The sequence below is a fragment of the Gymnogyps californianus genome, chromosome 3, assembly GCF_018139145.2.
Source record: "Gymnogyps californianus isolate 813 chromosome 3, ASM1813914v2, whole genome shotgun sequence".
NCBI classification, from domain to species: domain Eukaryota; kingdom Metazoa; phylum Chordata; class Aves; order Accipitriformes; family Cathartidae; genus Gymnogyps; species Gymnogyps californianus.
The window spans coordinates 114,172,632-114,195,075 of record NC_059473.1 but is presented as its reverse complement, the minus strand read 5'-3'; the positions used below and the strand labels follow the sequence as shown (position 1 = coordinate 114,195,075).

At 36.5% G+C, this 22,444-nt stretch overlaps 1 protein-coding gene across 1 annotated transcript in view; it reads left to right on the top strand.

Annotated features, from left to right (window-relative positions):
• Positions 1 to 22,444, top strand: part of NBAS (NBAS subunit of NRZ tethering complex) — a 193,880-nt gene that overhangs the window by 110,508 nt on the left and 60,928 nt on the right. Inside the window, exons 41-44 of the mRNA XM_050893361.1 lie at positions 4,030 to 4,259; positions 11,242 to 11,352; positions 14,734 to 14,984; positions 16,789 to 17,123. Coding sequence (XP_050749318.1) covers positions 4,030 to 4,259; positions 11,242 to 11,352; positions 14,734 to 14,984; positions 16,789 to 17,123 — 927 coding nt within the window. The remainder of the gene's footprint in view (positions 1 to 4,029; positions 4,260 to 11,241; positions 11,353 to 14,733; positions 14,985 to 16,788; positions 17,124 to 22,444) is intronic.

The window sequence follows — 22,444 nt, the reverse complement described above, 5'->3', positions numbered from 1 at the left end:
TGGCAAAGCAGGGAGTTGGACACTGGGCACAATTTCTAAGTATCTGAAAGATTCTGAAAAGCCAACAGAGATAACAGTATAGTAGCAGTTTGGGGTTTTTTAGTGGTTTTTTTGACAGATAACATTAGAAGGAAAATAAGTTGAATGTGTGAATCCTTATCGGTCTTACCTGTCGAAGTTAGTTTGTATTTACACAAATTGCTGTAGAGTTTTTTTTTTTTTAAATGCCTGTTACAATTTTAAGAAAGTCAAAGAATTTGTAAACCCCATGAATGCTGCAGTAAGAGTCAGCCTTTACTGATTTTGCTATTTTTCTTTCTGGCCAGCTACTATTACTAGCTAGTTATTATGGTCTTTTCAATTAAAAACTGTCAAGACTTTTTGAATACTGGCAATACTGCTATAATGATCTTTCTGTATTAGTGTTTGTTAAACAAGTATCGTGTCTGGGTGAACTAGGTGTCTAATGGGTGTAGAAATATTTGTGCTTATCTTTTAAAAACCATGTATTATTAAAAATGTGAAGATGTTAAAGAATGACTACTTAAAATTATGAAATACAAGTTCTATGCAGCTTGATACCAAACGCTTTAGCTTTTTGTATTTTTTTCATTGACCTTTTGTTGAAGCCTAATAAATACTGCACAAGCAGCACTGTTACTTAAGAAAACATTTTAAACCTATAGAAGGATGACAAATCTGAGAGAAGGAAAACTGTGTGTCATTCCAGTAAACGAGTTTTGCAAACAACTGCAGCTTGGGAAAGATTTTTTTTTTTTTTTTTTAAATAGATTAAAAAAACCTAGAAAGTCTGACATCAGATATCAGTATATGCTCTTGCATGAAGCAGACTGTAGGATTTCTCTAAACTAATTTTTGATTTCACATGCTTTGATAGTTTGGAGCATAGATCTTGTAAGGGATAAAAGAGGACAACACTTGATTGAAAGATTTTTGGTGGTGAAGAGTTCAACACAATCCTTGGCAACTGCTTGCAATAAAAAAAATAACTTGTGTTTTCTTTAATCTGAATGTATATATGTTAATTTACCAGCTATCAGATCTCATACTTTTATCTCCTAGACTGAAGAGTTTGATGCGCTTTTCTGCCTTACATATGTATGGATACACATACACGGGTATTCATACAGGGTATGATTCTGTTGTTCTAACTGTCATTAATGAGCTCAATAGACCCTAAGACATTATTTCCAAAGACATTATTTGTATATTACTATATGTTTCTTAAATCCTTTAAATAATTTTTGTGATACTTTCCAGAGCCATCCCTTTTATAACATATTTCAGCACTTCAAAATTCACAAAAGAACCTAGTAGTGGGAATTAGTTATCTCGGTGGCAAACATCAATGTAATTTTTTTTTGTTTCTCATTCCTTATATGTACATCCAAGGATCACATTGATCCTTTAAACAACATGTACATCAGATTATCTTCCACTTCCTTATCTTTCCCTCCTTGTAACAGTTTGTCATCATTATTATTTGTTGTGGTACTACTGTATCACACAGTGGTCCTTGATCCAGGTTTTTTTATTTTATTTTTATTATAACCTGGTAGTGAAACAAGAGGTAGAAGAGGTTCAGGTAAGAAAAACAGTGGAACAATACTGACCAATTTGATAGAGAGCAGTCCTGATGGAACCGCACACTTATTATTGCATCTTCGTAGGTATTATTTGGCAAACGTATTAGCAGAAAAATTATTAAGCTGATTAGATGGCCTTAAGGTCTTCCTTTGAAGCATAACCAGGCAGCATGGAAGATTGCATATGGATGCTTTTAGGGAAATGTAACAAATGGGGAATAAAGGTTGGCATTAGTGATGTCATTTGAGAGGGCGACAACTTGGTCAGAATATTATGATTGGAACTAAAGTGGCAGATTATTTTTTTTTAAAAGGAATTTCACATGTAAAGATGATGATTGCCCAACGTATTGAAGACAACAGTGGACCAAAAATAGAATGGTTTTAATCTACCTGTCTTAATAATTAGTATTATTTTAAGTTATTGTTGTAGATACTTGTTTAGTTCTGCCTCACGGTGAAAAATTATGTGCTGTTCAGGAAACATTAAAAATGTTATCTTTTCATCTTCAGAAGCCATTTGTCGAGGAAGAGTTCTGGCGTATTTGAAAATACTTTCAAGATTGTCTTTGTGTACTTTATGAACAGTCTGGTGGGCTGTGCACTGGAAGAAGAGTGCTGACATTGGATTCTACTCTTCTTAACGGCGAGAGGGGAAACCTAGCAAAAGAGAGCAAATTTACCTTCATAGGTTGTTAGAGGGACCTGCCTTCCTTAGTGGACTCTGCAGAGGATTTAGGCAATTATGTTAAACAGGTTTCCTCATCTTGCTCTGACTTTCCCTGTCTCCATGCTGTTTTCTAGTGTATCACCTAAAATGAGATACCAGGGTACATAATAAGCAGTGGATTGGTTTCCAGCTGATATAATTGTATTGTAGAGGCACTGCTCTGCTTGCCTACCTCTTCTCTGAGGTTTTATTATTCTGTTACCAATCTCCTAAGCAACCTTGAAAGAACTACCGATGTTGTTTGTAAAATCAATGAGTTTGCAATGTTTAGAGGGCTTCAGAAAAATATCGTGTGAAGAGGAAAAAGGATGCCCTGTAGCATTTAATATGACTTGGGGAGCAGCCTGTCAGCTAAGACTTGAAAAGAAAAAAAAAAATCAATTTTAAATGACCAGCAAGTCATAGAAAAATTCAAGCATGCCTCAAGGTTCAAACATTTGGTGCATGTTCTACCCTGCTGTGCACTCTAGTTAATGTTTGTAAGTTTAGCTTCTAATTTAGCAGAATCATTCTGTAATAAAAACAAAGTGTATTTGTCCAGTACACTCAACATTTTTGAGATCACAGCGGTTAAATCAGCTGTTTCTTTCAGAAAATATTTCAACTGTAGTTGGCATCCCCAGGTATTTTTTGGTGGCTCTTTTGGCGGCACTCCTTCCTCAGTAGGTGCTACACAGAAGTCACGGTGCTTCCGTACGGCGTTGTGCTGCTGGTGGCCTCGTTTTTCATGGAAGAGAGAAATCAAGGTATTGAGTGTGCTGAGCGATTACATATTGCACCTAGGTGTGTTCAAGTGGAGGTGCCTCCGCATAGCCACTGTCCAGATCTTGAGATAGTTGGGAACTCTCTACAGTGCATGTGTTCCTTTTTCATGTCAAACATGCAGACTGTATTTGTTTCATGTTCTAATTTGTTGCTTTGCTATGTGGGTTTTTGACTACAGAAACTAGTGGTTGATTAAATATGCACTTGACGCATAATTTCTAATGCAGAAAGGTAAGTTTTATTTGTAAAGAAGGTATTTTGAAAACAAAGGTTGTCCTAATCCATGGTTGATCAATATTTAATTATTTTAAGGTTTCAGGGTGTAGGCAACGTCCCATGTAATTTGCAGATCCTGCAACACTTCTCGTTCTTCGAAAGTATCAGTGCTCGACACTTAAAATGCTAAGCTGTTCCTTTTATCAATTCTGTACAGTAGAAGTGTATCAGAAACTCAGTAACAAAAAACCCCAGTTTGCAATATTGCTTCCATTCTTATTTTTGAGATAGAGTCTCTGTTTTAGAGTAAAGTTACTTGTAGTGTTGGTAATTAAGGAGAGATTTGGTAAGTTTTCTTTGATTTGTGGAAGTGTTTTACCAATCAGTTGCCTAGTTCAACGTTAATAAAAATGAGGGTTTTAAAAACAAATAAATTCAGCCATAGTGAAGTACTTGTTACTATTAATTTGGTTAGGTAAGTTTGTTTGAGTTTTTGTAGCATATGGAATAATCTAAAACATTCCAAAAGGATAAATCTTAATGTCATAGCGAGTAGCCCTTACAGAAAATTTGGAATTCTGTTCTACTTAAAACTTCTCAGAAATGGAAACAAATATTTCAGTTCTGAACACAGGGATCAATTATAAAATGGTAATTTTTTTGCAGAAATTTACAGGGCTTTTTTTAGTTTGTTGTCAATTATTTTCACAGGCTGATCCGAAAGAGTTGATTCAGATGGTCACGAAGCATGTTACTCAGTACGGCTATACAGACTGGCCTGAAGAAATCGCAGCTTTGATAAATCAACTGCATTACTACAATGAACGACTACTGGATTTCACTCAAGCTCAGATTCTGCAAGGACTTGGCAAAGGAGTGGATGTGCAGAGGTTTACAGCAGATGGACAGTACAAGAGAGAAACAATACTAGGATTGGCAGAGTAAGTAATGTCTATTATGTTTATTTTCTTTATTTTAAAATGGAATTACTTTAAGCTTTAAATCAGGAGACTAAATTGAAAGTAGTGCTGACCTTTAGAAGGGATAAGTTACCAATTGCTTTAGATATTTACACTGTAATGCTGCTGCGATTGGAGCCTTTTCTATTCAACTACTCCACTTAAATGAAATGTTGCTCAAATAAATGGATCAATAACTTTTAATGGAAGCTGTAACTCTTTGTTTATTAACTGCTAATATTAAAATTAATCAGGGATGAGTGAAATCAGAGCATAGATGGAGGTCTAATCTCTTCCTTTCATCTCCTGTAAACCTGCTCTAGCAACCTATTAGGGTATGCCCAAGCATCAAAGTTTGTAATGAAATATAGGTTTTTTTTTTTTTAAAAAAAAGGTTAATAAACTGTATTTTATTTTTAATAATTTAGTTAAAGCTACTGTATAGTACAGTATTTTTCCCCTGTAGTCATTTGGAAGTACTGAAGCCTTCACTGCACATGTTCTGATATTTAGAATGCTTTTGTCTCACCTTTCAGTTATCCAGAATAGAAAAAAAGGAAAGATATAGGATAGTACTGTCTTTTCATTTTAAAAATACCTTTAATTAACATCTGCATGCAGGTACTTTAAGCTGTGAACAAGTCATGAATATACTTGAACTTTATACGTTTTAAAGACAATCACAGTTGAATAGCTGCTAGACTGAGAAAGGAAGAGTTCTGTGCAATAAGAAGCTTTTAATATAATTTTAACCTAATTTTAAACTGCTCTGTGCATAAAGCTTTTGAAGAGCATATTTAGATGTTTACGGTCTTTCACCTATGTAGCTACTCATAGCTACAATTCCAATAGAAATTTATTAGTAAAAAAACGTTGATATGAAATGCTGAATAAGAATAGTAGTATAACCTCAGGTTTTGAACACTAAGCAAGCTGCTGCTTTGCATCTATAAAATCTATACCTGCATAGATTCTGGCACTACATTCATAAAAATAGCTTGTAAACATCTTTTAATGTTTCCATTGGAGTTACCTGTTTTGTATATATTGTTCATTGAGCACATATAATATCAGTAGTATGTCACTAGGTGAATGTTACATCTTGATGATTATCTACAGTAACTTCAATATAAAAATCCTTCTGTTATTACAGATATTTATTTTGGATGCAGCATGCTTACTTACATTCTTATCCAAGAGCCCTTTAGATACTGTCTTTCATAAAAATAAATATGAAGAGAAAGTTCCTTACAGTAAGTAGAGATCAAAAGACAATATGAAACAGTTACTAAAAATAAGGCTTCATAGCATGTGGATGAGAGTGGTAGTTCCATATTAGGCAGTTGCAAAGATCCAATAATTACTTGTTCAGCTTGCAGCTTCCTTGCTTTAATCTTCTCAGATGACTCTTAATCTGCACTCTAATGAAAACAATGTGCAAATTCAATACAATTGTGTAGCATATTTTTTCTTATTTTTGAATCATCATTAAGTACCTCATGTTTTTAATCTTTTATGAAGTGCTGTTTGCAGGAACAACACCTGGAAGAGATGTTATCTTATTTACAAAACAGCTTTGTACTAGAATCAGCAATTTGCTAAAACTACTTAACAAATAGTTGTCGATTTTATCTTCCATATTTGGTGTATTGTCATTAGAGCTTATTATGCATTATTTATCAAATATTTAAAGATCTGGGTGCCTCACAGACTTAATCAAGGTTAGTTTTCAAGCAGTTAACAATTTATTTGGGCAAAATAGAGCCAGAATGTATCTGGAAATGAATTAGGGAAACTAGAGCAAGACTGAATGGGAATTCTTGAGTAATCAGGTGAAGTCCCATGTAGCTTCAGGCCAACTATGGTGTATAAGGTTTCTAAATTATTCTTTTACTTGAGGCCAGCTTTTGAGTGGTGCTTTTTTTTTTCATTCACCTGCTCTGAGGTCTTCAGCCCTTCACTGCTTCTCTTAAAATCTTGAAATCAGAAGTTGATTTTAATGATTTAATATCAATTTCGTCCTTGTCTTATGTCACCCATTTGAAGTATTTATTTTAGATTTTTAGAAAAATTGTGCAATTATCAAGCAAGCTGAATTTCATAACTTAACTTATGCTTATTGGGTTCTCAGAATGATTTTGGTGCATATGAACTAGGTCTCTTTCCAGAAGACTAAACCAGAAGGTCCTGTATAAAACCACTTCAAATGTACTTCAGCTTTTATTAGTGACATTAGGTTCTGAACCATTGTGTATGCTTTTGCTCTGCTGCTCTGCTCTGTTGCCAGTGTAGGCACAGCCTTTTCTCCCTGATGCATTGCTGCTGCAGAACTTAACAAACAGCTGTAGTCTTCCATCTCATTTTCCTGCTTCAAACATGAGAGGAAACTAGAGGCTCTTGGCTTAAATCTTCATGTCACTTCTCCAAGGTGGACTTTTTTTTTTTTTAAAAACATTTTTTGAGGACGGGCAACTGGAAAAGTGGATCTCATTTCCCTTTATTATGATTTAATCCAGTGGTGGTTCTAATGCTTTGTAGCTGATTCACGTCAACAGAAAATGTTGAAGACAGCGATTGTGAGCAAACACATGCACATGTATGATACAACAGAGGTTTTAGAGAACAAGATAGGAAAAAAATATAAAAGTGCTCTGAGCTGCCAATTGTTTATTTCTGTGAGCTTGAAGATAGTCAGCAAAATCCCAGCTGAACACTACTGCACAGGCATATTTTCGATACTTTCACCGGCATATTTTTTGATACTTTGGAAATGCGTGCTAGCACACAGGCAGGGTGGCTAAGAACCATCCACAAGAACTACTTCTGGCTTTGTTGTTGCACCGGTCTTGGTGCAACAACGCACAGGACGTACATCCAAACTGTGCGTGCACTGGAGTCTTCAGTGGGGATTTCTGTGGCAGTCCTCAGGCTCACAGAGACAGGCAGTTAGGGCTGGGCATGAAAAGGGGTGTGTAAAAGAAAGCTAAAAGGTCTTTTACAAGCTAATGGCCATTTTTTCGGCTTTTCATTGTGTAACAACTACTTTTTTCTTGTCGTGTCAGTATTATCTTGACAATGAATAGCTTGTTACTGTGTTTCATTTGTACAATATCATTTCCTTAAACCTCCGTTGCCTTATGCTGCCACTGCATGCCACTCTTAAGACAGAAAGACAGTATTTTAGTAAGGTTTATAAAGTGCTAGGGGAATGGATCCCAGTAGCTCCAAGAGCCACTCCTGATTTGTATGATTGACTGGGTTATTGTGCAACTAAAGCATTCATATCATCTTCCTCTTTCACTGAATCACAGAGTCACGGAATGGTTGAGGTTAGAAGGGACCTCTGGGGGTCATCTTGCCCAACCCCGCTAGTCAAGCAGGGCTACCTAGAGCCAGTTGCCAAGGACCACGTCCAGGCAGCTTTTGAATATCTCCAAGGATGGAGACTCCTTAGCCTCCCTGGGCAACCTGTTCCAGTCACCCTCACAATGCAAAAGTGTTTCCTGAAGTTCAGATGGAACCTCCTGTGTTTCAGTTTGTGCCCATTACCTCTGGTCCTGTCACTGGGCACCACTGAAAAGAGCCTGGCCCCATCCTCCCTGCACCCTCCCATCTCTTCTTCAGGCTGAACAGTCCCAGCTCTGTCAGCCTTTCCTCATAGGAGAGATGCTCCAGTCCCTTCATCATCTTTGTGGCCCTTCACTGGACTCTCTCCAGTAGCTCCACTGTTCATTTTAGAGCTGCTCAGTTCATTTCCAAAGTTGTTGCAGTATTTACTTTTTAAGCAGAGGGTTATTAGATCATTCCTAAAGATCACCTTTTCCTTCTGTTAAGATATTCTGTATCTGAATTGATGATACAAGGAAAGTAATATATTGTGGGGGTTTTTGGGGGGTTTTTTTGTTGGTTTTTTTTTTGTTTTTTTTTTTAATTAATGAAAGTATTGAGATCAGTGTTGAGGACTAGCCTGCAGAATACTGCCGTTAGCCTCATCACCTCCAGTGTACCTTTTCCTGAATATCCTGTTATCTTGCCCTTAGCCAGTGGCATGCTTACTGTGCAGTTCTTGCATCAATCTTCACCTTCATTTTAACCAGTAATCCCCTTGTTGACAATGCATCAAATGATTTCTGGAAAATGCAAAGGAATGTAAGTTTACATGTGTTGTGATTTGGCAACAGCTGTTGTGTATCCCTGGTTAAAAAAATATCTGCTTTTATGTACTGAATGACAACCTGCACAAACTGTGGCTACTAATCTGGAATTTACAAGGTAGTGTTGTCATGGTGCTTCTTAATGTCGAAAAATAGAATAGAGCATCTGCCTCTAAAAGATTAGGTAACTTACTGAGTATTTTTGAAAAAGTTTAGGTCATCATCCTCTTATACATACGTCATTGCTTGCTGGTTTAAGAAGTGTTCTTCTATTTGCATTGAAGTATTGAGTCTAGTTTCAAAAGGTTGGGTACAGGCAGCCTTGCTGTGCTGGAAAATCAGAGGGAAGGTGCCGTGGCCATTGGAACAGAAGAGACAGGATAGTGTGTGGGATTTTTTTTTTCTTTTTTTTTTGTCTTTTCTTTTCTTCTTAAATGTATTTCAGTATATACTTTTATTTATCTTAAAATGTATTTCTTTTAATTTTAATGCTTGTGTTCTGCCTGCTTTACTTTGCATACATGTTATTCAGTGTAAAGTGCCTAATATTTTTCAGGGGTTGTCATAACTAAGAGTCATTACAAGAAGGTTGTGGATTTTTTGCTTTTTGGTTTTTTTTGTTTGTTTGTGTGTATGTTTGGGGTTTTTTTAACTATTAGAGCAATTGTTATAACACAAAGGCTATTCTGATAGCTGGTTGTGAAGATTTTTCAGCATTATGTTCTTTCTTGGCATTTTGCTTTTCTACTCTGCATCATATATCTTATTTTAATTCTAAAATATCTGTAGCAACTGTCACAGTGGAATGTAATGATATGTTGGATTGAGCATCTAAAAATCAGAATTAAGGTGTATGGATGTGTCAGCTGTTCACGTAGGGTGGTGAGAAAGTTAGACTCCAGCTGTAAGCCTTGTTTAGCATAGATCAAGATATGGTGTAGATCTACGTTTGTAAATGACAAAAAAAGAACTGGGAGGGTATGCTGTCTCATCTGTAGGTTTTTTCTGCTTTCCTTTTATTGTCATACATGGATCATGATAATGGTTGTCCTGGTTTCGGCTGGGACAGAGTTAACTCTCTTCTTAGTAGCTGGTACAGTGCTGTGTTTTAGATTTAGTGTGAGAATAATGTTGATAACACGCTGATGTTTTAGTTGTTGCTAAGTAGCGCTTATCTTAAGCCAAGGACTTTTCAGTTTCCCATGCTCTGCCAGCAAGCAGGTGTGCAAGAAGCTGGGAGGGAGCAGAGCCAGGGCAGCTGACCTGAACTAGCCAAAGGGGTATTCCATACCATGGAACGTCATGCCCAGTATATAAACTGGGGGCAGTTGGCCGGGAGGGGCGGATCGTGGCTCTGGCATCGGTCAGTGGGTGGTGAGCAGTTGCATTGTGCATCACTGGTTTTTTTTTTTCCTTCCCCCCTCCCTCCTTTTTTTTGTTCTATTCCTTTTCATTACTATTATTATATTTCATTATTACTATTGTTAGTATTATATTTTACTTACTTATTAAACTGTTCTTATCTCAACCCATGAGTTTTACTTTTTTTTTTTCCGTTTCCTCCTCCTCACCCCACTGGGAGGGGGAAGGGGGAAGCGGCTGCGTGGTGCTTAGTTGCTGGCTGGGGTTAAACCACAACAATGGTATAGAAAATGTACTAAAAGTTATTGTTACTCCAAAAAGTCTGCCCCCTACACCCCCAGGATTGTAGAAAACAATGTAAAGAATCTAAGGAAGTTGTTAAACATAATATTATAAGGTCACTCAAGTTTATGGAGTTAATATGAGTCTTAGATTAATATAATTTTGTAAACTAATTTACTGACAGTTGCAATTGTTTTTTTGTAATAGTTCATGTTGTGTAAGGCTTTTTTCCTTAGTCCCACATGACTTTTTAATTAAAGAATCTAAACCACTATGGTCAGCAGTATTCACATTAAATACATTTTTTAAAAAGTTGTTCATGACAGGTCTATTAGGATGTAATTACAAACAGATAGTATTTTTCTTGGAATTATCCTGAAGAAAAAAAAAAACAAAACCAAACCAAAACCCAAAAAACCCAGCATCAGCCTTAATAGTATTGCTTCTATACCAGCCTAAAAACAAGAACCACCTGTGTCTATTTGAACCGTACTAACTTCAGTGGATTACTAAAATTTAATATAAAGTTAACTTCAGGCTTTGATCACTTAACAGATTCTTCATCTATTGTTTTGTTAAAGGGGTATGCAATAACAGAAAAATAGTTTTTAATATTTCTAGGACATTTACAGAGTGGAGCTGGACATCTTCACACCTTCTTTTAGTCTGCAAATACTAAGAGTGTTTCTGTCTGTGAACTTCTAGGAAGAGCTTTGGGGACCTACATACCAGTTGTGCTAAAACACTGTAGGTGTTGCAACTAAATCAAATCAATGCTAACTGTGACACATTACATCCTTTATCACTTTGTAATTGAAATGAAATGAAAACTGAGATTTTTGGTGTAGCACAAAGGTTAAGCAGAAACTGTCATTGAGAACCAAAGTGTATGTGGAGTAGGTGCCTGTCTTTGGAATATCTCTGTAGTTTCATTCCCCCCTCCCCCATTTTTTTTCCCCAAATGGAGCACTGAGTATAAGCAAATGCCAGAAGACACACTTCGTGTATTTTTGTTTAACAGTGATTCTAGTTTCTTGGTTTATGGAAAAAAAAAATAATTAAAAAGAAATCATTACTTTTCTAATGTAAATATTTATTTTCATGTCATTTTTCTAGGGGCTTAGTGTAACTTTTGCTTGTTTTCTTTCATGTCTCTCCTCTATAAGAACACTTGAAGAAAATGTCTACAAGATTGCTGTTTCTTTGGCTCAGCGATACAGCGTTCCACTTTGGGAAGTTTATATGACCCATCTGGAATTTTTGTTCACTGACAGTGGGTAAGTTGTATCCCCTGCAAATATACATACAACTCTGTTACACAGAAATATGTGCTAACCTATGAGAAAATTGAAGTATATTAGGGGTAGAGTTTGGTTTGTGTTTTCATATTTCTTGTGTTGTGATAGTTTGGGAGTTTTTGTCTTTTCCATGTGATGCTTTTGCAGCCAGCCACGAAAATAGGTGTTTCAAGCAAGTATGAAAGTCCATATGTGTCTTATTGTTATTCTAAGTATCCTGGGACTTTTGTTTCGGTGTTTAGGTTTCCACAGCTTTGAATGCTTAGTGCTCTCTTCCAATAGCAACTTCTCTTGTAGTTATTTTTACAGTCCCTTGGAATATGTCCTGAAGCTTGATAGTTTTTATGTAATTATTTATTTTAAAAAAAAAGGTTTGTTATTTATTGATCTCTCTTCTACATAATAGCAAAGGAAATAAAAATATTGGAGCTTCCCATTCACATTATTCATCTATTCGTTTCAATTTTTTGTAGAAGCACTTTTTTTACAATATTTCTTTGGAACTGTTCTAGCCTACAAGGTTATGGCAGACCAGACCTGGCATTGGTGGGCGGCACGAGGGGAGGGATGCTTTTCGTTTCTATTCCAGAGTTGGTTCCAGGGCCCTTTTTTTTTTTTTTTTTTTTAAACTTTGACATCTTGTCAGTCAGACAAGTACTTTTTGCCCATTGAAAGATGAATAAACCCATTCAATGAAAAACTAAGCTACTTACCTGAATAGTGCATTCAGATGTCAGTGATGTAGAGCCCCCTGTGTAATACAGCAGTTCTTACATACTGTTCTGACAGACATGATCAAATTAGTCTAGTTTGTTTCAAATTTTAAATTGTGAAAGCAGCTTTAGCTTGCAGCAGTGTTTGTACCTCTCTTAACATTAACTATTAATTAAAAAGCATTAAAATGTTTTATAAAACATGCGGCATAAAAAACAAAGCCTGATAGATGTTGGTGCAAGATCTGAGAAGATGAAATAACATTCTGAGATTTTCTTTGCTTCCTCCAGAAAACAGAGAAGTTATACCCTCTAAATTTTGATGCTGCTAAATTATTTAGTGCTTTAAACAAAATAGACAGTCAGGATATAAACATGGCAACATTGAGGTGAGTGTGAAAGAGCCAGCTGACTTCTCAGGGACTAGAATATTACCTAAGGTATTTTGCAACAGTTTTCTATCATTTTCTTTGTTCTTGTCCTACATGAGTTAGTATTCATAGGATTCTGAAATCACTGAAGTACAAAGTAACAACCTTTTCCCTAATGAAATTCAAAAAAGTCTTGAAAATTGATGTATAATAGCATAATATGCTGCTGAGCATGTTTTTGTTGTATCATAATCTCATTTTAAAGTTGATTGACAGCATATAGCCATTACATTATATTTTAGTCTTGGGATTACGGCATTAATAATGCGTGCCTCGTTATGCATTCATTCTGAACTGAAAAGAAGTTTATTGTAAGACTTAATCTCTTTAACCAGTATTTCTATAAGGTGCTTTACGTAGGGAGAAGCTCAAAAGAAGCACTTACATAGTTTGTATTAACTATTTCTTGATGACAAATAAACATCACATTTTTCTGTTATGCTGTGAATTTGAGTCTGATGAAAATTGTTTAGAATTACATTTTTTTTAATTCAGTGGAAATTTAATTGTTTCTTTTGAAGAATCTGATCACATTTGATTACCAAAAATCTGTAAAATGCATTTTATGATTTCAGCGACAGGAAATGTTATATGTGCCTGTCACAGAGTCTATTCCAGAATCTTTCTGAACAGCATAATGAACCCTTCCTATCCACCACCAGCCCCACCCCAAAAACACACAGCAAACCTCTGTAGATCCTGTTGATATAATTTAATGTCCATCTAGCCTTTAGTTTGATGTGGACAGAAAAATGTATTCAGATCACATTCTTGAAATACATCAGGTCCAAGTGTCTGTTTTGTCTGATATTAAGAGTGAATGATACTTTATTTCCATTAATATTGTACTTATTTCCATTAATATGGTAGAACACTTAAGAAATAACAAGAATTTAGAGAATTAAAATAATGCTTACAAGGTTAACAACCTAACTGGGGTAGGTTCTAGATGTAAAAATGACTCAAAAATAACTTATTCTCCCTCAGAAATCAGAGAATCATTTTTAAACAGAGAAGGTTGTGTTTGTGGTATTTGCTGTAAGAAAATCATCTTTAGGAGTGAAACTGAGACATATTTTACTTGGATATCAAAGAGAAATACTAACTTACATGTGGCATTTATACTCAGGAAAAATTGATGTTGAAATTCTAATTTAATCAGTTTTAAAGGTAGAAGAAAATCAAATGGGATTAGAAGGCATCAGATTTCCAAATGAAATGTACTACCTAAAGTGGCATATGATTGGACTCTGGGAGAGTCAAGGTGGTAGTCATCTGTGGGTTACTTCTTTCCTCAGATTTTAGGTAAAACTTTCAGTTGAGAAAGGTATAAACTTAAGATAAGACTTCCTTGATATGCACCCATTTTTCTCCCAGCTGAGGAAAAAAGGAGTGATTGCATTCAGCTATTTTTTATGTAGTCAGCTGGAGATGTCTGAATTCATGCTGTGAAAGAGCTAATGTATTCTTTTCAAAAGGGTCAGGAAAAAAATTTCATGAAGCAGTGAGACTGGTAGAGGTCAACCCAAGACTTGCTGATATCTTCATAAGCTTTCATGGATGACAGTTTGAGAAGCAACTTGATAAAACTGTCAAATGAAATATGCTAAGCATGAATAATAGTGTCAAATAGATTAACTACTGGGCAAGAGCCAATTTTCAGTGATAATATCTCTCAAAGCCTGCACAGATGCTCATCGACTACAGAAAATAGAATGTAATAGATTGGGAGAACTTCTAATTGGGCAATAGGATTTTCTAGCATCATTCAGCCACAAGTTTTTTTGGTTGTGGTTTGGTTTTTTTGTTTGGTTTTTTGGTTTTGGAGTTGGTTTTTTTTTGGGTTTTTTTTTTTTTTTTTTTTTTTAAAAAAAGGCTTCCTGTACACATGCTCTGGACATATGTCTACTTTTACATGTAGCTATACTTACAGATGTGAAATGCTGCTTTGAATCCCTCTTCAGTATTCATGACCCTTAATCTGCATGTCCAAGTCAACAGATAACAAGATCAGGAAATACGAGAGCTCCTTAGCTTTTGTTTATGGAGAACAACAACTATCTAAATATTTATGAATAAGTATTTACTCTTTCAAAATGTCTTACAAAGTTGAACCTTAAACAAAGGAAAGTATTGTCCTGTCTCCTGAGTGTGCAGCTGAAGAGTCTTTCATGGCACGTCCAGGCCTTTAAAGCCAAAATTATTTCTAAACGCAGATTATCGACACTGGAAATAGAAGAAAGAGCACAAAGTCTTGGTCTGTTTGAGACTTTGAAAACCAGTCCTGAAACCTTACATGAACACATGGTTAAATATGTTTACCCAAGTATTGAAGGCAGAGATCACCAGCGGTTGCTTTATTATTTTACACTACTTGAAAATTGTGGTTGCTCAGAAGTGGTGAAGCATGCTGTTAAACCTGAAACTCATATCCGACTCCTGAAAAAATTCAAAGCAGTTGCACCAGGTAGGAGAGTTCCTGTTTCTTTTCTTCATACCTGTATTTATTATTTTGTTATGTGAGTGTTGACGTGACTATGCTTACCTAGTTTATACTCTCCAGGTAATCTTTTTTCAGTGAGCATATCAGATGAATGCAAGTAATTTAGTAGGTTAGTCATATCTTATAGGAGTAAGTTCCTTCTCTTTTTATTGCTGGAAATTTAGTTTATCACAGCAAGCAAAAAATATTTAAAACCAGGTTTCTTTTGGTGATGCAAGTTAAAATTATTGGCAGTGGTTCATAGTGAATTTTTAAAGAAAAAATACAGACCTCCTAGAGCATAATTTTTAACACTGAAAGTTTAACATGAATATTCTCAAAGAACTTAAGATAGTTTACCTTTCAAAGGTCTGAATTACATAATATATTGGGAACTTTAAGCATTTTGTTTGTTTGTTTTAAAGAGGGTAATTTTATTTTGTGTTTTATCTTTGATGTTACCTTTTGCTTTTGCAGAACTACAACATTATTTGTCCTCCTACATTATTAGACAATGCCTATAAAAGTGAGCTGCTGGAAAGAACTCTGAAATTTTGAATACTAGTTTCAGTTTGCTTGTTAGTGAAGTATTAGCAGTATCTTGAATTTCAGTTGAATAACGCCAAATCCAGCTTCAGAATGAAAAATATGCACTGTATGGGATTACCTGCTGTGGGGATGAATTAACTGTTCAATACTGGAACCTCATGTGTATCAGATGCTAACTTTGCTGCAGAATTTGGAGAGATTGTGCGTATGAATTCATGTATTGCAGGAAGAAAAAAAGGCAATAATTTTTTTGGGGAGGAGGGATTACCTTCAGTTCTTATTGATGTGTTTAAACACTCAAATTCTACGATGCTTGTCAAAGAAAAATCTGTCAAGAAGTTACTGTTTGCCTTCAAAGCTATTTTTAAATGCTGCTCAGAAAAAAAGTCCGAGGACCATATATCAGACATAAATTAGTTACTTTGTATGGTAAAAAATTACGTGTATTGTATTACACCCTTAATTAAAATTCTCAGTATACAGCATAGTTAATCAGTAGTAGTCAAGGAACAACATCAAAGTGTTTGTAGAGGTTACAGACCCTAAGTATATGAAGAAAAACATGGCAATAGAAGTCAATTGTCTTAGGAATTATATGCATAGAGAATAAAATAGTATTGTTGCTGGAAGTATTTTTTTGTTGCTAGAATAATTTGCAAGAGTGTTCTTCCTGTAGGAACCAGAGTAGTAACAGGACTCTTGTATTACATAGATATTCGTGTAAATGTATGTACATGTCCTGTCTCTAGTTGACCTTACTTAGTTTACTTGTGGTTAGTGCCTTGCGTTTTTGCTGAGATAGGTAATATGTACCAATTGTTACATGATGAGAATACGTCTTTTTTAATTAATGAAGACCTATGTCTTGAGGTGCATGAGATTTTCTAGGCTTTATATTAAAAAAATAGTAGCATGATTCTATATACTCTCTATATATTCTTGATTCTTTGAGAATCTGCTTTTTTAGTTTGTATCGATATGTAATGTTGAAATATGTTCCAGGGATTGAGAAATTTCACACGCATCAGGACATCGTAAAATCCCAGTGTTACCTGTATACAAGCCTATGTTCCTCCCCAGTCTGTCAGTACGTATGATTGTAAAAGGAGATGGAGTAGAGCCTTTCTAGTTCTGCAGATACTGGTTTAGTACTCATTGTTTTACACATAAATGTAGAGTTTGAATAGATGTAATTATGAATAACTTTATTTTGTTTGCCTCTCTTTCCTTCTGTCAATAGGTCTTAATTACAAAAAGCTAACAGATGAAAATGAAAACCCTCTGGAAACACTGGAGCCCGTCCTTACAAGTCAAAATATCTTATCTATTTCCAAACTGGCTCCCAAAATTCCTAAAAAAGATGGCAGCATGCTGTCGTCAAGCTCTATTTATGCTGTCTGGTTACAAAAACTTTTTTGGAATGGCGATCACCATCTCATTAAAAAAATACCAGAAACCATGGATGAGTGGCTACATGCATATGATACGTGTTCAAAGTACTTCGATAGACTTGATCCAGATGATATTGTCACTTTTATTGATGAAATTACGTTTTCTTCAAAAGCTGTCACAAAGGTAAGCAGATATATTTGAAGAATTTCAGGCCTCAGGTGAGGCACAGTTGAATATAGTATCAAGGAGAAAGTCTCAGCAGATTTTACATTTTTCATTTTACAGTTTTTAAAGATAAATTCATAAACCTACCTTCCTCTGCCTACCTCTTCTTTTTATGACTGCCAGTATAAAAATTTTTTTTATTTTTATTTTTTTTCCCCAGTTAGAGGAGTTAGCTCTGTGGATAAGAGAGTTTTTGATGGAACCCCAAAGTCCCTGTATTCTGGTTCAGCAGAGAATAAGATATTCTTCTTGTGTATTTATTTATTTTACTTGCGCTCATCCTAAAATTCATTGTGCCGCAGGCTTGTGTTTAGTACCAGGCTTTTGCATTCTGAATACGATGCTCTACAGAGAAGCATTCTGGGCCAGTGCATATGGTTTCTAGGCACTGTAATAATATAAATGATAAACTCTGTCGTAATCTCCATCTGGCTGAAAGCCTGTTATTGAAAGAATGTGCTTTCATGTCCGTAACATATATTACCAGATCTGCAGTTTCTTTTTGCCCAGTGAAACCTGCTTATAAGGATATTTCTAACATAAAGTTTTACCCATGCTTTCGTATGTATCTTTACTGCCAAGCACAAAAGAGATGAGATTTCTTAGATACTTCCTTATTAAAAGATCTTGAATTGTCTTCACTAACTTTGTCTGAAATGAAAAGATGGTAAAGAAGAGGTGTTTTGTGGAGTTTTTTGTGTCTTTATCTTCTCTGTTCTGGAATGTGCTCATTTTCCAGAGGTGTTTATTCACCATGTTCAATGAAGTGAATTTCAATTTGTTCCCTCTTTGGAAATTGTTTTAGTGTTCCCATGATATTAGTATAAATTTATTAGAACCCATCTAACCTATATCTATACCAGAATTTGGTGGAAAAAAAAATTGCTATTCATTGAAATCCTGGGAAAATGAAAAGCTTTGTCAGCACCAAATTTATGCTTTGATCTGTCTGTCATGCTAGACCAACACATTTTATCACTAGTTCCATCTGCTGTCTCTTAAGCCTGTTCAGCAAAACTACTGTCTTGTTTAGGTGTTTTGATCATTTTATCACATAATCGTACTGAGTGTTTCATGCTTATCAGGAAAGACTGACACTCATCCTGAGATCTCAATTGCCAGACCTGACCCTCAACTGAGATAGCCAGGGGATGACTGTTGTCTAATGAGAAGGAAGTACTGTCTTCACATATGATCGCCGCTAGTGACTACTTGAAACTCTTGCTGTTAATGTATCTTGGGCATTTCAAGATTATATCTTGTTTATTCCAGATGAATGGTGCGGGGAGAGGATGGATAAGCCTCCACTGTGTATCTGTTTTGAAACACATTGTTTATTTTCCTTTGTTTATTTCTGTTCAGGATTCTAATACAGTTTCTCTGCTCTCTTAAGATGAGTAGGAGTAGCAGGAAGGAAATATTGAAGGCAGGAGTATTGTGGTTGGTGGCCAAGCAGAACTTTGTAGCAGAAATCTGTTAGCTTTTTGACCGTGAAAGATACTCAAGAAGTGTTTGAAACAGTTGGTCAAATCAGCTGATTTAGTGTGTCCCCTGCACTGGGTTTGGGAATGAAACAGCTGTTTAACCAGCTTGCAACTAGTTTTGCCTCAGAATCCCATCAAATTTTCAAGTAGAAGCGTACAATGAAAAATTAACTTTGTAGAACCTGAAAATTTATTTCTCAGAGATCTCTTTCCTCTTTGATCTGAAAAATGCTTCATACATAAAAGCTGCCTTTTGGCTTGCACCTTTGACATAAAATTTATCGTATTTTGAGGCTGCAGTGATCCTCTTTTAAATCTTTTAAAGGATTAAAAGATCCTCTTTTAATCTCTAATTCAGCACTTTCTTCCCAGCCCAGTTCTATGGCCAAGTACTTTATTATATCAGTTTCCCATTCCCATAACAGATGCACATTTCTGTATTTCATGGGAGTGCTGATATTTAATATACGTAAAGGACTGCAAAAAACCATGGTCACTATCATGAAATAATCTGTGCATTCACTGAGACAGCTGAGTTTTCTCACATACAGAAAATTTGTGGAGTTCTCTTAAGTGGACCTTGAGAGGAAGCTTAAAGTGAGATAGTGTAAGTAGGTTTTTAAGGAGTGCTGAGAGGTGAATTGGCCCCTTCTCCCTTTGGAAAAAAAAAAAAAAAAAAAAGGGAAAAAAAGCAACTGCTGTACACACCCCACCCCCCTCCCACCCCCTCAAAATTTCAAAAGGGGAGGGGGGGAAAGGAGAGAGAGAGTCCAGGGGGATGATGAAATGCACTCCATTGTTATCCTTGTGGAACAGCACCTCCGTCTAAAAGCCCCTCTTGGTCAGAAACGATCAAGAAGAGTCTCAAGTGATGAGGGGTAGTGGGAGGTAGGCTACGTAGCAGTGTAGGCTACATGAGTTGAAGTTCAAGGGTACCATTGCTGTTGTCACCATGTGGGAACTTAGGAAGCAGACTTAGGAAGCCTGATTTCCCATTTATCCCCCTTTGTGTGATCTGTGTGAAGCATTTTAGGTAATTCGGGGACTTTTTTATTCCATTGTTGCCAGCATTTTGTTCGTTGTGCTAGATAGTCGGTTATGCCTTCAAAGAACCATCTGTTTCAGAGCTCATAGGTCATTGCCCTGATGTTTGCTGATTAACAGTACTCTGGAAAAAAAAGCCCAACACAACAAAACCGAAAAACAAAACCACAACTGAAAACAATTACTGTTTTATTTGCTGTGTTTTCATTTTTGAATACACACTACAAATGGGGATGAGCACAATATGTTGATTAGGAAGAAAAGACTACAGCTTTAGACAGCACAAGTAGAATAAAAAGCAGTGGCATCATCAGTTAGGTCTTCTGTAGAGAAAGAGAAGTTGAAATTTTCCTTACATGGGCTCTGCCTAACCCTTCCATAGGCTCGGCCACATTCATTCAAACTATAGCTGATGACCTTTTTTGTTTACTGTTCCATCCTTTATAACTTCTTTTCCAACTTCTGATACAAAGGACGAACTTTGCTTGCAAGTTAATGTTTTTAATTGAAGGGTTGACTCTTCTCTGAGTCAGTAATGCTTTTTTGACCATTTTGTTCTTGCTTAAGCAGGAATATGATGTCCACATTTTGACCACACACCAAATGGGTGTGGAATGGGAACCTGTTACAACTGGATATTAACCTGCATCATTTTCTCTTTCAATTTTAATGAATTCAAATGCCATTTTAAATAATTGTATAAAAAGCTCAGTTTGAAAAAAAAGCTCAAAGTAATGTTCAGTATCTTTTGTCTGGCTGATTGACTTCTTAACGCTGTATAAAATGCTAAGGAAAAAGACAGGGCATGACATTGCCTGAAGATGTACAAGAAATGTGTTAATAGTGTTCTTACATAGCATGACTGCATTCAGATGTTACCTTTTGAATTACTTGGCTTCTTTTTATCACTTTTTATCGCTGTACTCCAGTTCAGTCAGTTTGTCTTGTCTAACTGTCATGGTTTAACCCCAGCCAGCAACTAGGCACCACGCAGCCGCTCGCTCACTTCCCCCACCCGGTGGGATGGGGGAGAGAATCGGAAAAAAAAGTAAACTCATGGATTGAGATAAAGACAATTTAATAGGACAGAAAGGAGGAAAAATAATAATAATGGTGATGATAATAATAATAAAATGACAATAATAGTACTAAAAGAATTAGAATCGACAAAACAGATGATGCACAATGCAATTGCTCACCACTCGCCGACCAATGCCCAGTTAGTTCCCGAGCAGTGATCCGCCCCTCCTTGGCCAGCTTCCCCCAGTTTATATACTGGGCATGACATCATATGGTATGGAATATTCCTTTGGCCAGTTTGGGTCAGCTGTCCTGGGGGTGTCCCCTCCCAGCTTCATGTGCCCCTCCAGCCTTCTTGCTGGCTGGGTATGAGAAGCTGAAAAATCCATGGCTTAGTACAAACACTACTTAGCAACCACTACAAACATCAGTGTGTTATTAATCAACGTTATTCTCATACTAATTCCAAAACACAGCACTATACCAGCTACTAGGAAGAAAACTAACTCTATCCCAGCTGAAACCAGGACACTGACCTCGTTTTCTTCATGGGTATTGACAGTACCTCTTTTTCTAATGTCAGTACACTTTTAGATACTTTCTTGTGCCTTGCCATTAATGTAGTTATTTTAATTAAATGTGCTTCAAGACTGCATAATAGGAAACTTCATGAATAATGTCTTTTCTTCAACTGGTTCCTTACATGCGTTAGAACTTTTACACTGATCTCCATATGAACTGTACTGGGTCTGGCAAGTGATGGAGTTACCTTTCTTCATAGCAGCCTCTGTGGGGCTGTGCTTTGGATTTGTGACTAAAACAGTGTTGATAACACGCCATTGTTTTGGCTGTTGCTGAGCACTGCTTGCAGAGTGTCAAGGCTTTCTCTTTTTCTCAACACCCCAGCCCTGAGTAGGCTGCAGGTAGGCAAAAGGTGGGGAGGGGACACAGCCAGGCCAAAGGCGTGTTCTATGCCATATAATGTCATGCTCAGCAGTAACAAACAGGGGGTTGGAGGGGGTCTTCCAGGATGATTGGTGCTTGGAGATTGGCTGGGCATTGGTCTGCTTGTGGGAGGTGGTGAGTGATTGCCTTTGCATCACTTAGTTTTAGGTTGTTCATTTTTTTTCTCTCTCTCCTTCATGTATTAAACTATCTTTATTTTGATCCACAAGTTTTCTTGCTTTTGCTCTTCTTTTTCTCTCCTTCTGTAGGAATTGGGAACCAGCTTTTGTTATTCCATAACTGTTTAACCTACTTCTGAATTAACTAATGTAATTTGCTTTCCATTCTAGTATATCTGGTTGGCTTGTGGCTACATGACATTTGGTTGGTGGAATATGTAAAGCTGGGATTTAGTGGCAGAGACGGGAACTGGACCAAACTGTTCCATCTGAACATCAGGAAACATTTTTCATTATGAGGGTGACCGATCACTGGCACAGGTTGTGCAGAGAGGTTGTGGAGTCTCCCACTTTGGAGATACTCAAAAGCCACCTGGACATGGTCCTAGGCAGCTGGCTCCAGGTGGCCCTGTTTGAGCAGGGGTTTGGGCCGGATGACCTCCAGAGGTCCCTTCCAACCTTAACCATTCTGTGTTTCAATGTTGCTGGGATCCCAGGTTCCTGTGGCATTAAAAGGAGGGGAGCTGTTTCCATAATCTCAAAGTTGCATGCTAATCACTGGCAGTAGGAGTGGCAGGGTCAACATCTTCATGTGCAAGTGAATGTT